The following is an 18,198-nucleotide window of genomic DNA, read 5'->3' as shown; positions in this document are numbered from 1 at the left end:
GAAGAATCGGAATATTTGTAAAATCCACCCATGTTAGAACAAATGATTATGCTTCTCTCCTGGGCTGTCGCTCTCTGTTATTTTGGCTGTCAGTTGTAATATTTACATGTGTGGATGATTGACAGCTCTGTAACGCGTGTGATTGGTCAGGTGCCGAACGAGGGCCCGGATCCAGTGCTGATACAGAAGTCGTCGCGCTCGTACGTACACCAGGGCAGCAGACACCGCACTCGCAGCCGGGACCGGGAGCGCAGCCGGGAGAGAGAGAGAGAGCAGGATCAGGAGCGAGAGCGGGACGCTGACTGGCCAATAGAGAGAACACCGGACACACACTCTCAGGTACAGATGACCTCGCATCTTTACATTCAATGCAATTCACATTTATTTGTATAGCGCTTTTCACAATACACATCATTTCACACATTTTAGAGTGGCCTTTTATTGTGGACAGCCTAAGGCACACCTGTGCAAAAATCAAGCTGTCTAATCAGCATCTTGATATGCACACACCTGTGAGGCGGATGGACTATCTCGGCAAAGGAGAAGTGCTCACCAACACAGATTTATGAACAATATTTGAGAGAAATAGGCCTTTTGTGTACATAGAAAAAATCTTAGATCTTTGAGTTCAGCTCATGAAAAATGGGGGCAAAAACAAAAGTGTTGCGTTTATAATTTTGTTCAGTGTATAATTATACATCATTTTTGTTCATGTTTTTCTGAGAATATTACCCATAAACGTCATTATAAACAACGTATGGGTTATTTCAATAAATAAAAAAAATCATAATTTACAGTTTCATCACATAATGATGCAATTTAACAATAAATTATTCATTTTATAAATTTGTATCAATATTAAATTACATTTAATGTTTGAAATAACACCTGGGATTGTTAAATTACTCTCACCAGCTAGTTCTGGAAAACCTACACAGTATTAATGTTTATTAATAGTACACTTGTGTGGTTACAGCGCAGTGTGTTATATAATCAAAAGATTCAGTTTGGGAGTTTATAAATTATGCGTTAAATTACATATAAATAAATTATACGTAAATTATAAAAAGTGATGATTAATTATGCAATAAATTAAATCTAAACTAATTATATATAAATTATATAAAAACAAAGTTTTTGATTTGTATAAACTGCACTAGCTTACATATAAATAAATTGTATGTAAATTATATAAATATAGGAATAATTATAAAGTATTTAACGAGATAATTTTTTAGATTTTTATATATTATACATTTAAAGAAATCTAGATAGATTATATAAATAAATAAAAAAACATTCAGTTTTGGATATTTATAAATTATGCTTTAAATTAAATATAAATATATTTATAAATCTAAATATATTTAGGTATACATAAAGATTCAGTCTTTCATTTGAATAAATAATGCATTAAATTACATATAATATAAATTAGGTAAATTAAATTAAATATAAATTAATTTAATTTAATTAAATTCAGTTTTTTTTTTTTGCATTAAATTACATAAAAATAAGTTATATATAAATTATATAAAAACATTCAGTTTTAAATTTTGTATAAATTAATAAATCTAAAAATATTCCGTTTTTGATTTTTAATTGTGCATTAAATTACATTTAAATAAATGATGTAAGTTATATAAATATAGGAATAATTATAAATTATATAATTATTAAATTACACAATATTTATATATTTATAAGATTCAGTCTTTCATTTTAATAAATGACATGTTATATATAAAGCCAAATATAAGAGATAACTATGTAGAATCAGATAAATGTATCATATTATGTGTACTTAATAAATATATGTATCAGATTAAACGTATAAATGACATAAAATATCTTTTAAACAACTGAATGCATGCATGTAGTGAATAATAAGTGTTTTGTCTCAGCCTCTGAGGTCGTTGCGGAAGCTTCTTCATCTCACCACCTCCTCCTCCTCCTCCTCCAACCAGACCTCCGCAGATCTCCACTACCCTCCTCCTCCTCAGTCCTCTAAACCCGGGAGCTTCATGCAGGCCAAGAGCCGGCAGGCCTCGTACGCATCGGCCCCGGGGCCCCTGGAGTCCGGCTGGCACTCCAGCGCTCTGGGCCGTCCCGAGGGAAACCCGTATCCCGAGCAGCTCACCTCCAAACCGGGCTTCGCTCGACACTTCCGCTCGCGTTTGCCAAACCTGAATGACCTTAAAGAGACTGCGCTGTGAACGGCGCCCCCTAATGGACCTTTTCTTCTTATGTATTAAACAGATAGTTCACCCAAAAATTTTAATTAGCCCATGATTTACTCGCCCTCAAGCCATCCTAGGTGTGTATGACATTCTTCTTTCAGACGAACACAATCTGAGTTATATTAAAACATGTCCTGACTCTTCCAAGCTTTATAATGGCAGTGAATTGCTGTTTTGAAGTCCATAAAAGTGCATCTATCCATCATAAAAGTGCATCTATCCATCATAAAAGTGCATCTATCCATCATAAAAGTGCATCTATCCATCATAAAAGTGAATCTATCCATCATAAAAGTGAATCTATCCATCATAAAAGTGAATCTATCCATCATAAAAGTGAATCTATCCATCATAAAAGTGCATCTATCCATCATAAAAGTGCATCTGTCCATCATAAAAGTGCATCTATCCATGATAAAAGTGAATCTATCCATCATAAAAGTGAATCTATCCATCATAAAAGTGCATCTATCCATCTTAAAAGTGCATCTATCCATCATAAAAGTGCATCTGTCCATCATAAAAGTGCATCTATCCATCATAAAAGTGCATCTATCCATCATAAAAGTGCATCTATCCATCATAAAAGTGCATCTGTCCATCATAAAAGTGCATCTGTCCATCATAAAAGTGCATCTATCCATCATAAAAGTGCATCTATATGATAAAAGTGAAGTTTTACATGTATTCGTCTGAAAGATGAATGTCATATACACTGAGGATGGCTTCAGCGTGAGTAAATCATGGGCTAATTTTCATTTTTGGGTGAACTGTCCCTTTAAGGGTAGGCCTATATGTCCCCATCTTTATTTTTGTTGGCTTTTTTTAGTTTTTAATATTTGATAGCACTTCTTGTATAATTTATGTAATTACGGTACTTTTGTTATTGGATTACTACAGTAAAGAAGATTATATAGCTCTATGTAAATGGGAATATATATATATAAATATAAATGTATAGCACTGTACGTGCGGGCTTTAGTTTCTACTCTGGTTGTAGTATATATATATTATCTGATTCTGCATAATAACAGCTCTTATATTTGGCTAAAAAGTAGAGATGACAGTATTGACATTAATTTTATAGTTCTAGAATAAGACTACAGTAGATATGACTTTGTCTTTGAGTATTTTCTGTTTATAATTCAGTGATAGATATTAGGAATAACAGTTATTAATGGTAAGAATGCGTGTGTGTGTGTGTGTGTGTGTGTGTGTGTGTGTGTGTGTGTGTGTGTGTGATTCGGTGTACGTCTGCTTCCCAGATGGCGCACGTGTGTTGCTTTAAACGTCACATTTGTGTATTAATTCATCGTGAATGTCGTTGTCGGGATGGAAACGTGCGCGCGCTGTCTGGGTTCGGTGTGGGTCTTTTGTTAGTCTGTACAAATCATATACAAAGCCTTTTAAATGATAATTGAAGCAAAAACATCGACCAAATCTGACCAAATCATAGGAGATGGTGTGGCGCCTCCTGCTGGCCATTGAGATCCACTGCAAAAAAAAAAAAAAACCCCGAGCATATGATGCCTTTTCATTTTTAAACTCTTGACTAAATCCGCCAGTCTGATTCCCTCAGGTATAGAGTTCTCTGAACACTGCAAATACACTTTTACATGCAATATCTGGATATCAGATGTCGACGCTCTTCAGATCGTGTCATGTTTCTGTTTAGGGAAATAGAGCCAGTGTGTGTTCACGAGGAGATATTATAATAATTATAATAATAATTCATTAATTTTATGCAATATGTAATTTCACATTCGCCAGATAATCCTTCTAAATAAAGATCACGGTACCTGGAGGCGTGTTTGCCCTCTCAGCGTGTGTGTGTGTTTGCGTGTGTGCGCTTTTATGATTCATATGTCAGTCGAGTACATGAGATGTCAAACGCAGGATTTCCTGGAAAACATGATTACGCATCATCCATATGCATCTCATCTTGTGTTCAGATATAGCCCAGCTAACAGTTATTATCTAATGTTCTGGAGAGTTATGAACAGATGTTCTCACAGTGATTGCATTATCTGGTGTTTAATAATGTTCTCCAAACATCTTTTATACAGCATTCATGGAATGTGTTTTTTATTTTAATCTAATGTTTTTTTTTTAAATGTTACTTTAGAATGTTTTCTGAACATTCTAAAATGTCCCCGTGATGTTTGTAGAATTATCAAATGGAATGTTGCCTTAACATTCACAGTTCAACGTTCAGAGAACATTCTAAAATAACGTTTTTAAATTGTTTTTTGTTTGTTAGCTGGGATGTAGAGCTGCACGATTCTGGATAAACTGAGAATCACCATTTTTTTGTTTCAAATAGAGTTTCTGAAAAGCATAACTAAACAAAATAACATAATTTACTAGAGGTTCTCATTAAATATTGATTGCTGCGGTCTAAAAATGTTTAATTGGAGTGAATGATTCAATGACTCACTCATAAAGATTTTCATTATTGGATGAATCAGCGTTTTTGAACGAATCTCGAGTGAATGAATCACTAAACACATTTTTAACAGTCACGTGTCGCCACCTACTGGTGTAACGATGTAATTGATATAATCTTTATTCACGTTCAGAAGGTGATTTCCTCTGTTGACATCAGTGTTCATATCTGAAGTATAAACTGTTATCGTATTTCTATGATAATTTGATTTATTGTACATATTGATAGTGTGTGGTTGAGATGACCGTGTGTGAAGCGGTTTCATATTTATACATGACAACGGCTCTCCGGATCAGAACACAGATCTGAATGTTCCTGTGGTCAAGGGTTTAATACACAGAGGAATAAGATCCGTGAGAGTTTGAGTCGAGATCGCGATCTTTTATCGATTAATCGTGCAGCTCTACTGATGAATTAGATTATGAATATTGATCATAAATGTGACTAATATCAGTCAGTATCCGCTGATCATCACTGTTGATTCATCCGTCTGTCACACGCTTCATGATGGAAGGTGTTTTACTCTATAATCATGTGTTTCTTCCATATAGACGAGTTCAGGTGATGATCATCTCATTTACATAAACCCATGAATAAATAAAATGAAAAAAAAATAATCAAACATGTTCTGTCCTTTAGCACTGCTTGGTGTTTGGAGATACAGGAGTGGAGAACAATGCACACCACACACACACACACACACACACACACACACACACACACACACACACACACACACACACACACACACACACACACTCACTGACTCACTCACTCATATACACACACTCACACACACAGTCACTCATATATATACATACACACAGTCACACACACACACACTCATATACTCACTCACACACACACTCACTCACTCACTCACACACTCACACACACACACACACACACTCATAAACACACACACTCTCACTCACTCAATCATATACACACTCACTCATACACACACACACACACACACTCACTCACTCATATACACACGCTCATTCACTCATACACACACACACTCATATACACACACACACTCATATACACACACTCACTCATATACACACACTCACTCATATACACACACTCACTCATATACACACACACACACTCATATACACACACTCACTCATACACACACACTCACTCATATACACACACTCACTCATATACACATACACACACTCACTCATATACACACACTCACTCACTCATATACATATACTCACTCACTTACTCATATACATACACACACACACTGATATACACACACACTCACTCATATACACACGCTCATTCACTCATACACACACTCACTCATATACACACACACACTCACTCATATACACACGCTCATTCACTCATACACACACACACTCATATACACACACTCACTCATATACACACACTCACTCACTCATATACACATACACACACTCACACTCACTCACTCACTCATATACATACACACACACACTGATATACACACATACTCACTCATATACACACACACTATTTTTTTTTAAATAAAAACATAAATTTTCTGAGAGCAGGAAGAGTTTGTTATAAAGATGTCCGTTAACCGTGAATGAATGATTTACAGAAAATATCATTAGATTAAAGATAAAACATCAAATCTGAAATCTCAGAGTTTCTGTAAGTGAAGAAATAATGAGTCACAGCAATTCAGTTCCATTCACATTTATTTCTGTAGCGCTTTTCACAACACACATCGCTTCACAGAAAACACAAGAGTCAGAGTGAGTGTTATCAGACACACAAGCACACACACACACACACACACACACACTCACACACAGAGTTAGCGGATCAGTTCAGTGAAGTGTTACTGCAGGAGTTCGGCGCACAGCCGGAATCATGTGAATATATGATCTTCTTAAAATGGTGAGTGACCAGTGTCTCCATCATCCCACTGGTGCGTCTGGACTGGGTTTGATGTCTTTGCTCTCCTCCTCAATCTGACGCATGATCGCTTGTATTTCTCGAAGCTTCTCGACAGGACTCGTGTCGCAAACCTGAACGCGAAACCTGTCCAGCACTTGCAGATACTCCAGCATGAACTCTATCATGTGACCCTCGGCCTGAGGGGCTCTTCCTTCTCTTCCTTCTCTTCCTTCTCTTCCTTCTCTTCCTTCTGCTTTTCCTTCTCTTCCTTCTCTTCCTTCTCTTCCTTCTCTTCCTTCTCTTTCTTCTCTTCCTTCTGCTTTTCCTTCTCTTCCTTCTCTTTCTTCTCTTCCTTCTCTTTCTTCTGCTTTTTCTTCTGCTTTTCCTTCTACTTTTTCTTTTCCTTCTTTTTCTTTTTCTTCTTTTCCTTCTACTTTTTCTTTTTCTTCTTCTTTTTCTTTTTCTTCTTTTCCTTCTACCTTTTCTTCTTCTTTTTCTTTTTCTTCTTTTCCTTCTACTTTTCCTTCTACTTTTTCTTCTTCTTTTTCTTTTTCTTCTTTTCCTTCTACTTTTTCTTTTTCTTCTTTTCCTTCTACTTTTTCTTTTTCTTCTTTTCCTTCTACTTTTTCTTTTTCTTCTTCTTTTTCTGCTTTTCCTTCTGCTTTTTCTTTTTCTTCTTTTTCTTTTTCTGCTTTTCTTTTTTCTTTTTCTTTTTCTTTTTCTTTTTCTTCTTTTTCTTCTTCTTTTTCTTCTTTTCCTTCTACTTTTTCTTTCTCTTCTTCTGCTGGCTGCAAAGCTATAAGATATGGCAATAGTTAGATTTAGGATAATAATGAGAGCAATATGAGTGTCTATAACAGAAGATAATATTTACCGCCGTCGGCTCTGTCTGCATTAATCCGGGGCGCATTCGCTGCAAAAAAAAATATGATATTCATTTAATAATGAAAAATATGTGCAGACATGGTCTAATTGAAAGACTCATGGCGTTCTGGTCTAGCCATGCGCCGTTTCTTGAGGCTGTTAGAAATGTAAACATTTGCGCTTTATATTCAGTGTTGAGTAAGTTTCTACAAAAAGTAATGAATTACTATAGCTACTTCTTGAACTGTGTAAATACTAGGGGTATCATAACGATTAATCGCAATTAATCGTTTGCAGAATAAAAGTTTTTGTTTACATCATATATGTGCGTGTACTGTGTAAAATAATTATGTATTTAAAAATACACACACATGCATGTATATATTTAAAAGATATTTACATAAATTTTTATATTTCAATATAATTTATATTATATACAATTATAAATAATACATAAATAGATTTTTTTTCTTAAAATTATACATGCATGTTTGTACATTTATATATAAATAATTATTATACACAGTACACACACATATATGATGTAAACAAAACAAAATATTCTGCAAACGATTAATTGCGATTAATCGTTATGCATCCCTAGTAAATACTCTCTCTAAAAAGCAACCCGTTACTAATTACTTTCCAAATCGCAAGAAATTCAACAATACAAGGCCGTCATTTCTATTTCTAATTCTATTAAATAAACAATATACAGTTGCATGAATTATTCTTGACCAGACCAAAAGGAAGGTTACATTAAAGCATATATTTTAGCATTAGACATTAAATCTACAAGTTTTGCACAGAATTGTTCTGTAGTCTATAACGCAATTATCAGGAGTAACTGTAATTATATGAAGAAAACTAAAAGGGTGAATAAAAAGCTTCCTCATCATCATCATCTTCATCATCACACGAGTACCTTTTCTTCTCCTGATCTCCATCAAGCGCTGATGCCAGATTACTCGTGTTTCTTCAAGCTTCGACATAATGAGACGCGAGCGTGTTTTGTCAGCGTCCACTCTTCTGATGACTTCCCGAAGCCGTTCCCAGTCCTGTGTCTCGATCCTGTGCTGATCTTCTGCTGTTGTCCTGTCTCTCTCCTCGACTCGATCGCTGATCCCAGACGACACACACACACTCCCAGCACACCGGCCTGGGAAGAAGAAGAGTTAGCAGAACTCAAGGTCAAAGGTAACCGGTAACATGTCTATGTGCATTAAAGGATTAGTTCACTTTCAAAAAAAATTTGCAGATAATTTACTCTCCCCAATGTCATCCAAGATGTCCATGTCTTTCTTTCTTCAGTCGAAAAGAAATGAAGGTTTTTGAGGAAAACATTCCAGGATTTATTTTACACAGAATGGACTTTAATGGCAACCGTTTATCCCAATGTTCAAAGAAGGTCCAAATGTCCCCGTCTCAATGCAGCTTCAAAGTCTGGACACGATCCCAGTCGAGAAATAAGAGTCTTATCTAGCTAAACGATCATTTTCACACACACAAAAAAAATAATAATAATAATAATATTTTATATATATATATATATATATATATATATACACACACATATATATAGGCTACTTTTTAACCACAAATGCCGGTCTTGTACCATCTCTGAGATACACTACATTATGTCATCACGTTGGAAAGGTCTTAAATGTTTTAAATAAATTAAAACAAAGATGTCGGACGATTTTGAAGTTGGAGGAGAAAATGAGATTGAGTTTTTCGAACCCTTTTTGAATGTAGCCTACAAGACGGGCATTTGTGGTTAAAAAGTATATAGGCCTAAAATGTTTTATGTGTGTGTGTGAAAATAACCGATCGTTTTGCTGGATAAGACCCGTATTTCTCGACTGGGATACTGTCGAGACTTTGAAGCTGCATTAAGACCATACTGTCTATGGATTAAATGGAGAAAAATCCTGGAATGTTTTCCTCAAAAAACGTAATTTCTTTACTGAAGAAAGAAAGACATGGACATCTTGGATGACATCGGGGTGAGTAGTGTAAATTATCACAATGTTTTTTTTTTTTTTAAAGTGAACTAATCCTTTAAGACAAACCATGTGTGAATTCACAAGTCAACATCATTACTTGCTTTTCTGTAGGCTATATAGTATTATTAATAACGGTGTGTACAGAATTTGAACTTTAATAGGCCTACTGGCCGTTAAGTGTTTTTCATTAAGTGGTTTTCAGGTTAAGTGTTTTTCACGTAGCGGTTTTCGCGTTGTGTTTTTCCTCAGAAGTCGTGATAAAAGGCCTGACGAGGTATAAATAATCTTAATACCATCAGTTGTGTCTTTCTCTGGAGTCTTCACAGATAAAGCATCGGTGTGACTCCCGCTTCTCCTCTTCTTCATCGGTATATCGGCTTCATCACGATCGCTTGTCCTCGCAGTCCTCGCAGTCTTCCGGTCTTCTTGAGTCGGATTCATAACACCAGGCTGCAAATCTAGAAAAACACGGCAATTTAGCATAATCAATATGAATGGCCTATTACAGAAGTATTACTGCTGCTATCATCTCCGTTAGTCAAGGCAGTCACTACAAATAAAAAGACAGGCTAAAAAAAACAAACATATTCAGTTGTAAATTAATGCCAGAAAGCCTACAGATTAGCCTACTAAGTACAGTACTAAAAATTTAAACATTTGGTAAACGCGTATTCAGTGTAAGTTACTCTAAAAAGTAATGAATTACTGTAACTCTTGAAACTGTAAATCTACTCTCTCTAAAAAGTAACGCGTTGATTAGCCTACTTTCTAAATCGCAAGAAATGGAACAATGCAAGGACGGCCGCAAATATTACTTTTAATTATATCAAATAAACAATATAGGCTACAGTTGCATGAATTGTTCTCGAACTGAACAAAAGGAAGAAGGTCACACATCAACACATATATGTTAGCATTAGACGTTAAATCCACTAGTTTTACATAGAATTGTTCTGTAGTCTATAACGCAATTACATAGCCTAACTGTTAAATAAAAAAACTAAGCATAATAATCCCTTTTTTTTCAAGGGAAAAAGAAAATAAATGACTACTGTAATTAAAGTTTAGTAGCTCAATTACACCAAACCCTGCTTATATTTTTGAGAAGTCTCAATTCATCCTTCTATAGGCTCTTGAATGAAAGTCTTAAATTCATAAAGTCATGGCATTAAAGGTTGTATGCTTTGCAAGAACTTGATATTCAATCTCTGAAATCGGTTATTCAATTATAGTGGACATAATAGTTAAAAAAATGGAAAGAAGCGTGTTTTTTTCGACGAGACATTGTTTTAGTGTAGCTATTTGCAATCTGAGCATTTAAAGCCGCTAAACTCTGAAAGTTTTAGTCCAAGCTTCAAGTGAAAGCGTTGGTGAGTCCGAAACAGAGAAAGAGATGTCCGAGAGAAGACAGACTCGTCCAGTTTTCAGACATTATTCCTTGTGTATTCGGTTTAAAAAACAGACACCTCTCTCTCTCTTTATGATGGTCAACGACTCTCGGCTGGACAATCAATCATGTAAAAGAGTATTTGTTGATTCTCGAGGAGCTTCACAATGGGCCGTCAGTTAACACACTTCGAGGCAACATCTAAAGGTGTATTCTCACCAATGCCAGTCTGATGCTCATGAATGATTGAGGTTCTGGTGAGAATACAACTTTAGATGTTCCTTGAGGTGCTTTACGGCCCATTGTGAAGCTCAAATCAGCAGTAAATAATCTTTTACTCTTCATATTCATGTCATTTTTTATCTCCAGTAAATCTTGATTTAAGACTTCTTTTTTTTTGCAGTGTTTTACTTTGCAAGTATTTCTTTTTTTTTTTTTTATAATTAAGGGGTTAAAAAGTTATGGAAGCTTGTTTTCGTCAAAAAAAAAAAAAGAAAAAAGAAAAAAAGTAGGCCTAATTGCAACTTCTTAATCTCACAATTCGGACCTTTTTGTAATATATAAATTGAGTGATATAAACTCACAAAACAGTCTTTTCAGAATTGGAATTGGACTTTATAACTCACACGGAGAAAAAAAAAAAAAGTCACAATCGCGAGTTATAAAGTCATAGGCTATTTGCCAGTTATAGAGTCAGAATTGCGTGATATAAACTCAAACCTGCTAGAAAACAGTTCATTCTTAGGCTACTCAATAAACCTGATATTCTTACTAAATAACTTGCAATTCCGACTTTATAACTCGCTTTGAGGAAAAATAACTCAGAAATGTAAGATAAAAAAGTATTTTAAATTGTTTTATTCCGTGGCAGAAACAAGCTTCCATAAAAAGTAGCCTAATGTAAAAATACTTGTTTCAACGCATGTTGGGTCAAATATGGACAAACAACAGTTGGTTTAAAAAAAAAAAAAAAAAAATTAAACCCAGCGGTTGGGTTTGTCCATATTTGACCCAAACATGAGTTAAAACAACCCAGCATTTTTTTATTGTTGTAAATTGTACTTTATAGCCTACAAGACTGAAGTGTTGCTAATAGTGTTTCTCCATAGACATGGATACATTAGAGAACGTGATGTATTGAGTTTGCTTTATTTTATTCGATTTATTCCGTAGGTTTCCTTTACTTGCTGAAAAGGTCTTAAATATAGGCCTAGGCTACTTTTATAAAACCTATCTATTTTAAACCGTACTTACCATTAACATGGCCTTCCATCTTGAGTAACTTGAGGATAATCGCTGAGGAACTGCAGAGAGTTCAGAGGTCCAGTGTTGAGTGTGTGTTCTGGCTTTCTGCCCTGCAGCCTTTAAAGAGACTGTCGTGTGTGTGTGTGTGTGTGTGTGTGTGTGTGTGTGTGTGTGTGTGTGTGTGTGTGTGTGTGTGTGAGATGGGCGGTTCTGGAGTCTGTCTTTGTAGTTAATAACCCATTCACATTTATGACTCAGCGGAACCGTTCACGACTTCAGAACAAGAGAGAGCAATGGGTCATCCAGATGTTCCGGTCACATCTGCAAACACTGTTGATAACACTTTAGTTTAGGGTCCAATTCTCACCATTTACTAGTTGCTTATTAGCATGAGAATTGGCAACAAAGAATGACCTAATAAACATGTAAACCTCATGTACTCTAAAAACAATGCTGGGTTGTTTTAAGCCATGCTGGGTCAAATATTGACAAACCCAACTGCTGGGTTTAACAGTTCATTACAAAATTAAACCAACTGTTGGGTTTGTCCATGCATATTTGAAACAACATTTTCCCCATTATTTTATAGAAGCTTGTTTCTGCCATGAATGCAATTATTTAAAAGAGAATTGCGACTTTTTATCTCACATTTCTGAGTTTTTCCCCCTCATAATTGGGAATTATAAAGTCACAATTGCGAGTTATAAAGTCATAATTGATTATATAAACTCGCAATTATTACTTTTTTTCTCGGAGGTCAGTTTATAACTCGCAATTCTGACTTTATAAATCACAATTCTAACTCTATAACTGGCAATTATGACTTTATAACTCGAAATTGTGAACTTTTTCCCTGCAAGTGTGAGTTATAAAGTCAGAGTTATAAAGTAAAATGACTGATTTTTTTCTCAGAATTGTGAGTTTATATCACGCAATTCAGAAAAAAAATCAGAACTATGAGATTATTCGTCGATTATTAAATCGACATATATTTTGAGTAGATAACAGATAGTAGCCTATATTCCCAGTAAATGGTTTCACCCTGTGTGTTTCCACACTGACTAAGGATAGTTCGGGTTCGGGAGATACAAGAAAAGTAAAAATAATATACAACTTATACGTGCAAGATTTATACGCGAAAATTAGTTTTTACGTGCATGATACGCAGTTTTCGCGTGCATTTGATCCGCACTTCATTGCGTGTAGTACACACCCACGACCCACCCCACACCACTACTGAACCTACCCTAAGCAACCCATGCGTATCCTAAGCACGTAAAAACTTTTTCCCGCGGATAAATTGCACGACAAACACACTGCGTGCTATAGAGACGCATTTAGTGTGATCGGGTTGGGTGATTTTCTAAAAGATAGGCTACAACTTCATCTAAATAAGAGCAAAGTCGAGTCCTCGGATTAAAAAACAAACAAACATTGTGACAAACTTTGACGACATGTTTCATGTTGCATGGACAAAAATACTGCTTGAATATTTTTGTATAAATAAGATCTAAGACGACTAAGCAAAGTTTTTGCTTTAAAATTGTAAAAAATTTGAACAGTAAAATTAATACCGTAGTTAAATTAATGCAAAATTATTTCTACCATACAGAAGTCTTCTGAAGATAAATAGAAGATACGATTGTCTTTTAATTTTAAAAGATCTAATTTAAACTTTTAAGATTATGCTTTTAAATTAATTAAGTACACTGTAAAAAACAATCCTTACGTTTTAATTTAAAACAGTAAACTATACTGGCAGCTGTGGTTGCCAGCAGCATACCATAAAAATACAGTGTGTTACTGTTTTTTAAATTAACATAAATTAAAGTTTTGTCAGCTATAGCTAAATGCTGTTAAATTACAGTTTTATACTGTAGCTGACAAAATGGTATTTAGCTGTTAATTAAAAAAAACAGTAACACACCGTATTTTTACGGTATGATGCCGGCAACCACAGCTGCCATAGTTTACCGTTTTTTTACAGGATTATTTTTTACACTAATTTCAAAGTATTTTACATACACCCCTGATAAATAAAAAAAATACTTTTTTTGTATATTTCAGCGTGTGACAGAAGAAGAGACGGATGAATCAAGAGTGACGGATCAGTGGATACTGACTGATATTAGTCACATTTATGATCAAGATTCAAGACTTTAAATAATTAATTGAATTTAACACAACTTTTAAGATTATCCTTTGAAATAAATTTAGCAGTAACAAAACTTACACAATGTCTCACACACACACACACACACACACACACACACACACACACACACACACACACACACACACACACACAGGTGTCACTGTTAATATCTGAGGGAACAGGAATCACTGTCGGCCGATGGTTCCTTAAAAAACAGAAAAAGTTCAAATAAAATGTGAACGATGTGATACCGTAGATTCTTACAACTGTTCAGCAATCTCCCATAATAACAATAACAGGGCGTGGCTAAAACAATACCCTGCAATGGTGATTAATGGCTCTATTCAGAAGCACTTGTGGCACATTGTGGAAGATAATGTGTGAAACCAGTCAATGGCGTGTGTTAACTTGTTAAGCCAACGCACATGGCACCCTTTAGCGTCAATATGAGACGCACAGAGATTTGTTCGGTTATGGTTGGGTTTAGGTCTGGGGTAGGGTTAGGGTTAGACCGCTAAGGCGCCTTCTGGCCCATATCTATCTGCGTCTCTGCTGTCTCATATTGACGCTAAAGGGTGCCATGTGCGTTGGATGTAGACGATTTGTCAAAAGCGTCAGTATATGACGCCTTGGGATGAGATCGGGCTGGTTAACTGTTCATAAATCATTGATTACAATGACTCGGCATATAAAACAATACCCTGCAAATTGGCGAAATGGCTCTCAGATGCACTTTATGGCACACGTACTGTGGAAGATAATGTGACAAATTAATTGAACGGCTTGTGAGTCAATATCACTATAAAGTGCCTTTGGTGTCCTCATCAGAATCATTCAGTCATCATGAACATAATGCAAAATAATGAAATTCTGAGGTATTATTATAAGTGGCCAAACATTTACACACATACAAGTACAATGATAAGTCTCTTGAAATGTGTTTTTCTGATTTTATACCATTTTCTTTGATTGGATATATGTGATTTTGTAATGTCCCACATGCTGCTCAGCTAACTTCAGTGAGTATAAAAAGTGGTTAAATGACATAAAATTAAAACACTTTTTGAATGTACTTATTGTCCTCAACAAGTTATTTAATAAAACAAGTCATTTTGATTATTTCTATTTTATTTTCATAATAATATTAAGCATTTTGCATGTGTCCCTGAAATTGGCGTCCACCCTGTCATTATGGGGTTAACGCCCCTTTAAGAAACCAACTGATGTTCTCAGTGACCCCCCTCCCCCATTTGGTCTTTCTTCAGTGGAGGTTAAAACATCTGCTGCACACACAATAAGTATCTACACTTATATTTCCTAATTTTCATCATATTGTGTTTGTAGTTGCGTGTTGTCAAGCTTAACATGTCCACCCTGTCATTGTGAAATATTAATTAATATAAAAACTTTTCAGAAATTCAAAATATATATTTTAAGCAGTGCACAGTCAGCTTCAACAGTGAATGACTTTGCTAACTGCATGTACACCATGTGCTAATTAAATGCTAACTTTAGCCAAAAATGTCCACCCTGTCATTGTCCACCCTGTCACCAAGCCTGTGTCCACCCTGTCACCAATACATATTTAGGCAGTAATTTCATTATTATCAAAAAACTTTTACCATTAACTAAAATGTTTTGCTGGGAAAGGGACACATTATCTTTCTGTAGATCTACATTTTATAATCCCTAAGCAATGAAAATGTATTTATTCTATTTTGAATTTGTCCATGACAGGGTGGACCTATGTTATGGTTTGCCCGTATATTGTCAGCTTGCAGTTAATTTATAAAAAAGTGATGGAGCTTGACCAATATGCATTTCTAACAGCCTAAGGTCTCCTTAATACAACACATATTAAGTTAAATGGAAAATCTCAGATTTTTATTTAGGAAATTGTGAGGTCTCAAAGGCACTTTATGGTGATTTTGACCCTTGTGTTAATATGTTGAGTTACTTGTAAATAGACCCATCTGACCAATCAGTGGCAAAATGTTTATTTTTATTCTGAAATTTTAAAAAACATATACATTCCTTTTTAAGGAAAGTCAAATTTTTTAAGCATTATGTCTAGTTATTGTCAATTTCATGACTATTTGTAATGTCAACTAATGTACATTTTTTGCTCATTAATTTTACGCATTCTAGATGCTATAGCACAATTACTAACTGACAAATTATTTTGGCACACACACACACACACACACACACACACACACACACACACACACACACACACACAATCTCAATTGACAACAAGGAAGTCTTACCTGATATGACGAGTTTATTTTCGATCTCTCGCCACAGTTCAGCTTTCGCCACACGGTTGACATACAGTAACCTACATAACATTTTTCCGTAATATCACACAGAGCCGGCCTTTCCTGGATCATGCTGATCAACTCGTCTTCACTGTCCTCGTTCCAGACAGACACATGTGTCCCGCTTTCAGTGTTGGGGGAACTGCATTACAAGTAACTTGAGTTATGTAATCAGATTACTTTTTCAAGTAACTAGTAAAGTAATGCATTACTTTTTAAATTCACAACAAAATATCTGAGTTACTTTTTCAAATAAGTAACGCAAGCTACTTTGTTTTCTCATTTATTGACTGACAGCTCTCCTGTCCTCATGTTGAGACAAATCAAAGTGCAGAGGCATTGTGTGTGTGTGTGTGTGTGTGTGTGTGTGTGAACATGATGTTTATTGTTCTAGACTAAATGTGAGCATTTACTCATCTCACTTGCACAAAAAAACATTCAATATTCCTCAAAATGAATAACATCAGTGAAATGCAGAATCAGAATACTATGCAAACCTCCAATAACTAAATATGTTAAATAAAACATAATTCTTATGCATTTAATCTCACTTTATTGACCAATGTACTTGTACAATGACATTTTCGGACATGCCCATTGACTCCAATGTTAAATGGGTCCATGGCCAATTGTATTATAGTCAAAAACTCGAGAGAGGAACCATTGTCAAAAAAATGTTGTCCACCACTCTTGTTCATCCAAAACAAACTACAATATAGACTCAAGGTGTTAAATACCGGAATTATCCTTTAACCGTTCTATTTCATCAGAAACGATCTGAAAACAGGGCTTTAAGTGTAAGATACCGAACTTGTCCTTTAAGGTGTAAGGGAAGGTCAACAGAGTACTGTACACATGTGACCCTGGATCACTTAACCAGTCTGGAGCCGCACGGGTATATCTGTGGCAATAGCAACTATACACTGTGTGGGTCAAAATTATCCATATTTCTTTTATGCCAAAAATCATTACACTGCAAAAAATTCTTTCTTACTTAGTATTTTTGTTTTGTTTCCAGTCCAAATATCAAAAAATTCTTAAACCAAGAAGCGTTTACTAGAGAAGTAAAATGACATAAGAAATTCTATTTTGTTTTAAGATAAAAAGAAAGTAATTTAAGTAATTTTTGCTTAAAACAAGCTAAATTATTTGCCAATGGGGTAAGAAAAAAATGATTGGTTTCCATTTGAATTAAGATTTTTTTTTCTTGTTTTCCATTCGAATTAAAAAAAAAAATATTACCCCATTGGCAGATTTTTTTTGCTTGTTTTAAGCAAAAAATACTTAAATTACTTTTTATCTTAAAACAAAATAGAATTTCTTATGTAATTTTACTTCTCTAGTAAACGCTTCTTGGTTTAAGAATTTTTAGATATTTGGACTGGAAACAAAACAAAAATACTAAGTAAGAAAAGCATTTTTTTGCAGTGTAGGATATTACGTAAGTAAAGATCATGTCCCATGAAGATATTTAGATGTCCTACCGTAAATCAAACATGAACTGTGCTTTAGCACTTCTTGGTCTTTGGAAAAACACGTTTGATTGGAGATACAGGAGTGGAGAATAATGTACACCAGGAGAGGAAATGCTAATTGTAGCATTGCAATATTGTTTTAATACAT

The 18,198-nt window shown here is 34.9% G+C and overlaps 2 protein-coding genes across 5 annotated transcripts in view; one reads left to right on the top strand and one right to left on the bottom strand.

The window, feature by feature from the left end:
- LOC306986385 (cyclin-dependent kinase-like 5) overlaps positions 1–4,059 on the top strand; it is a 73,660-nt gene extending 69,601 nt beyond the window's left edge. For 3 of the 4 annotated variants that reach the window (XM_079589580.1, XM_079589582.1, XM_079589581.1), the window contains 2 exons: positions 151–339; positions 1,905–3,738. In XM_079589580.1, the coding sequence (XP_079445706.1) occupies positions 151–339; positions 1,905–2,216 (501 nt within the window). In that variant the 3' untranslated portion in view covers positions 2,217–3,738. Of the gene's footprint in view, positions 1–150; positions 340–1,904 lie in introns of all 4 variants that reach the window. The other variant, XM_079589579.1, reaches the window with a different exon arrangement.
- Positions 4,060–18,164: 14,105 nt separating this feature from the next.
- The window catches only part of rs1b (retinoschisin 1b), a 12,740-nt gene continuing 12,706 nt past the window's right edge, over positions 18,165–18,198 (bottom strand). The window contains exon 6 of the mRNA XM_079588449.1: positions 18,165–18,198. This exon is cut by the window's right edge and continues 502 nt beyond it. The gene's annotated coding sequence lies outside the window, so the exon portion shown is untranslated.

Source organism: Phoxinus phoxinus (genome assembly GCF_949152265.1).
Source record: "Phoxinus phoxinus genome assembly, chromosome: 18".
NCBI classification, from domain to species: Eukaryota; Metazoa; Chordata; class Actinopteri; order Cypriniformes; family Leuciscidae; genus Phoxinus; species Phoxinus phoxinus.
Note: the sequence above shows the minus strand (reverse complement) of the source record. Positions and strands in the feature narration are given on the sequence as shown.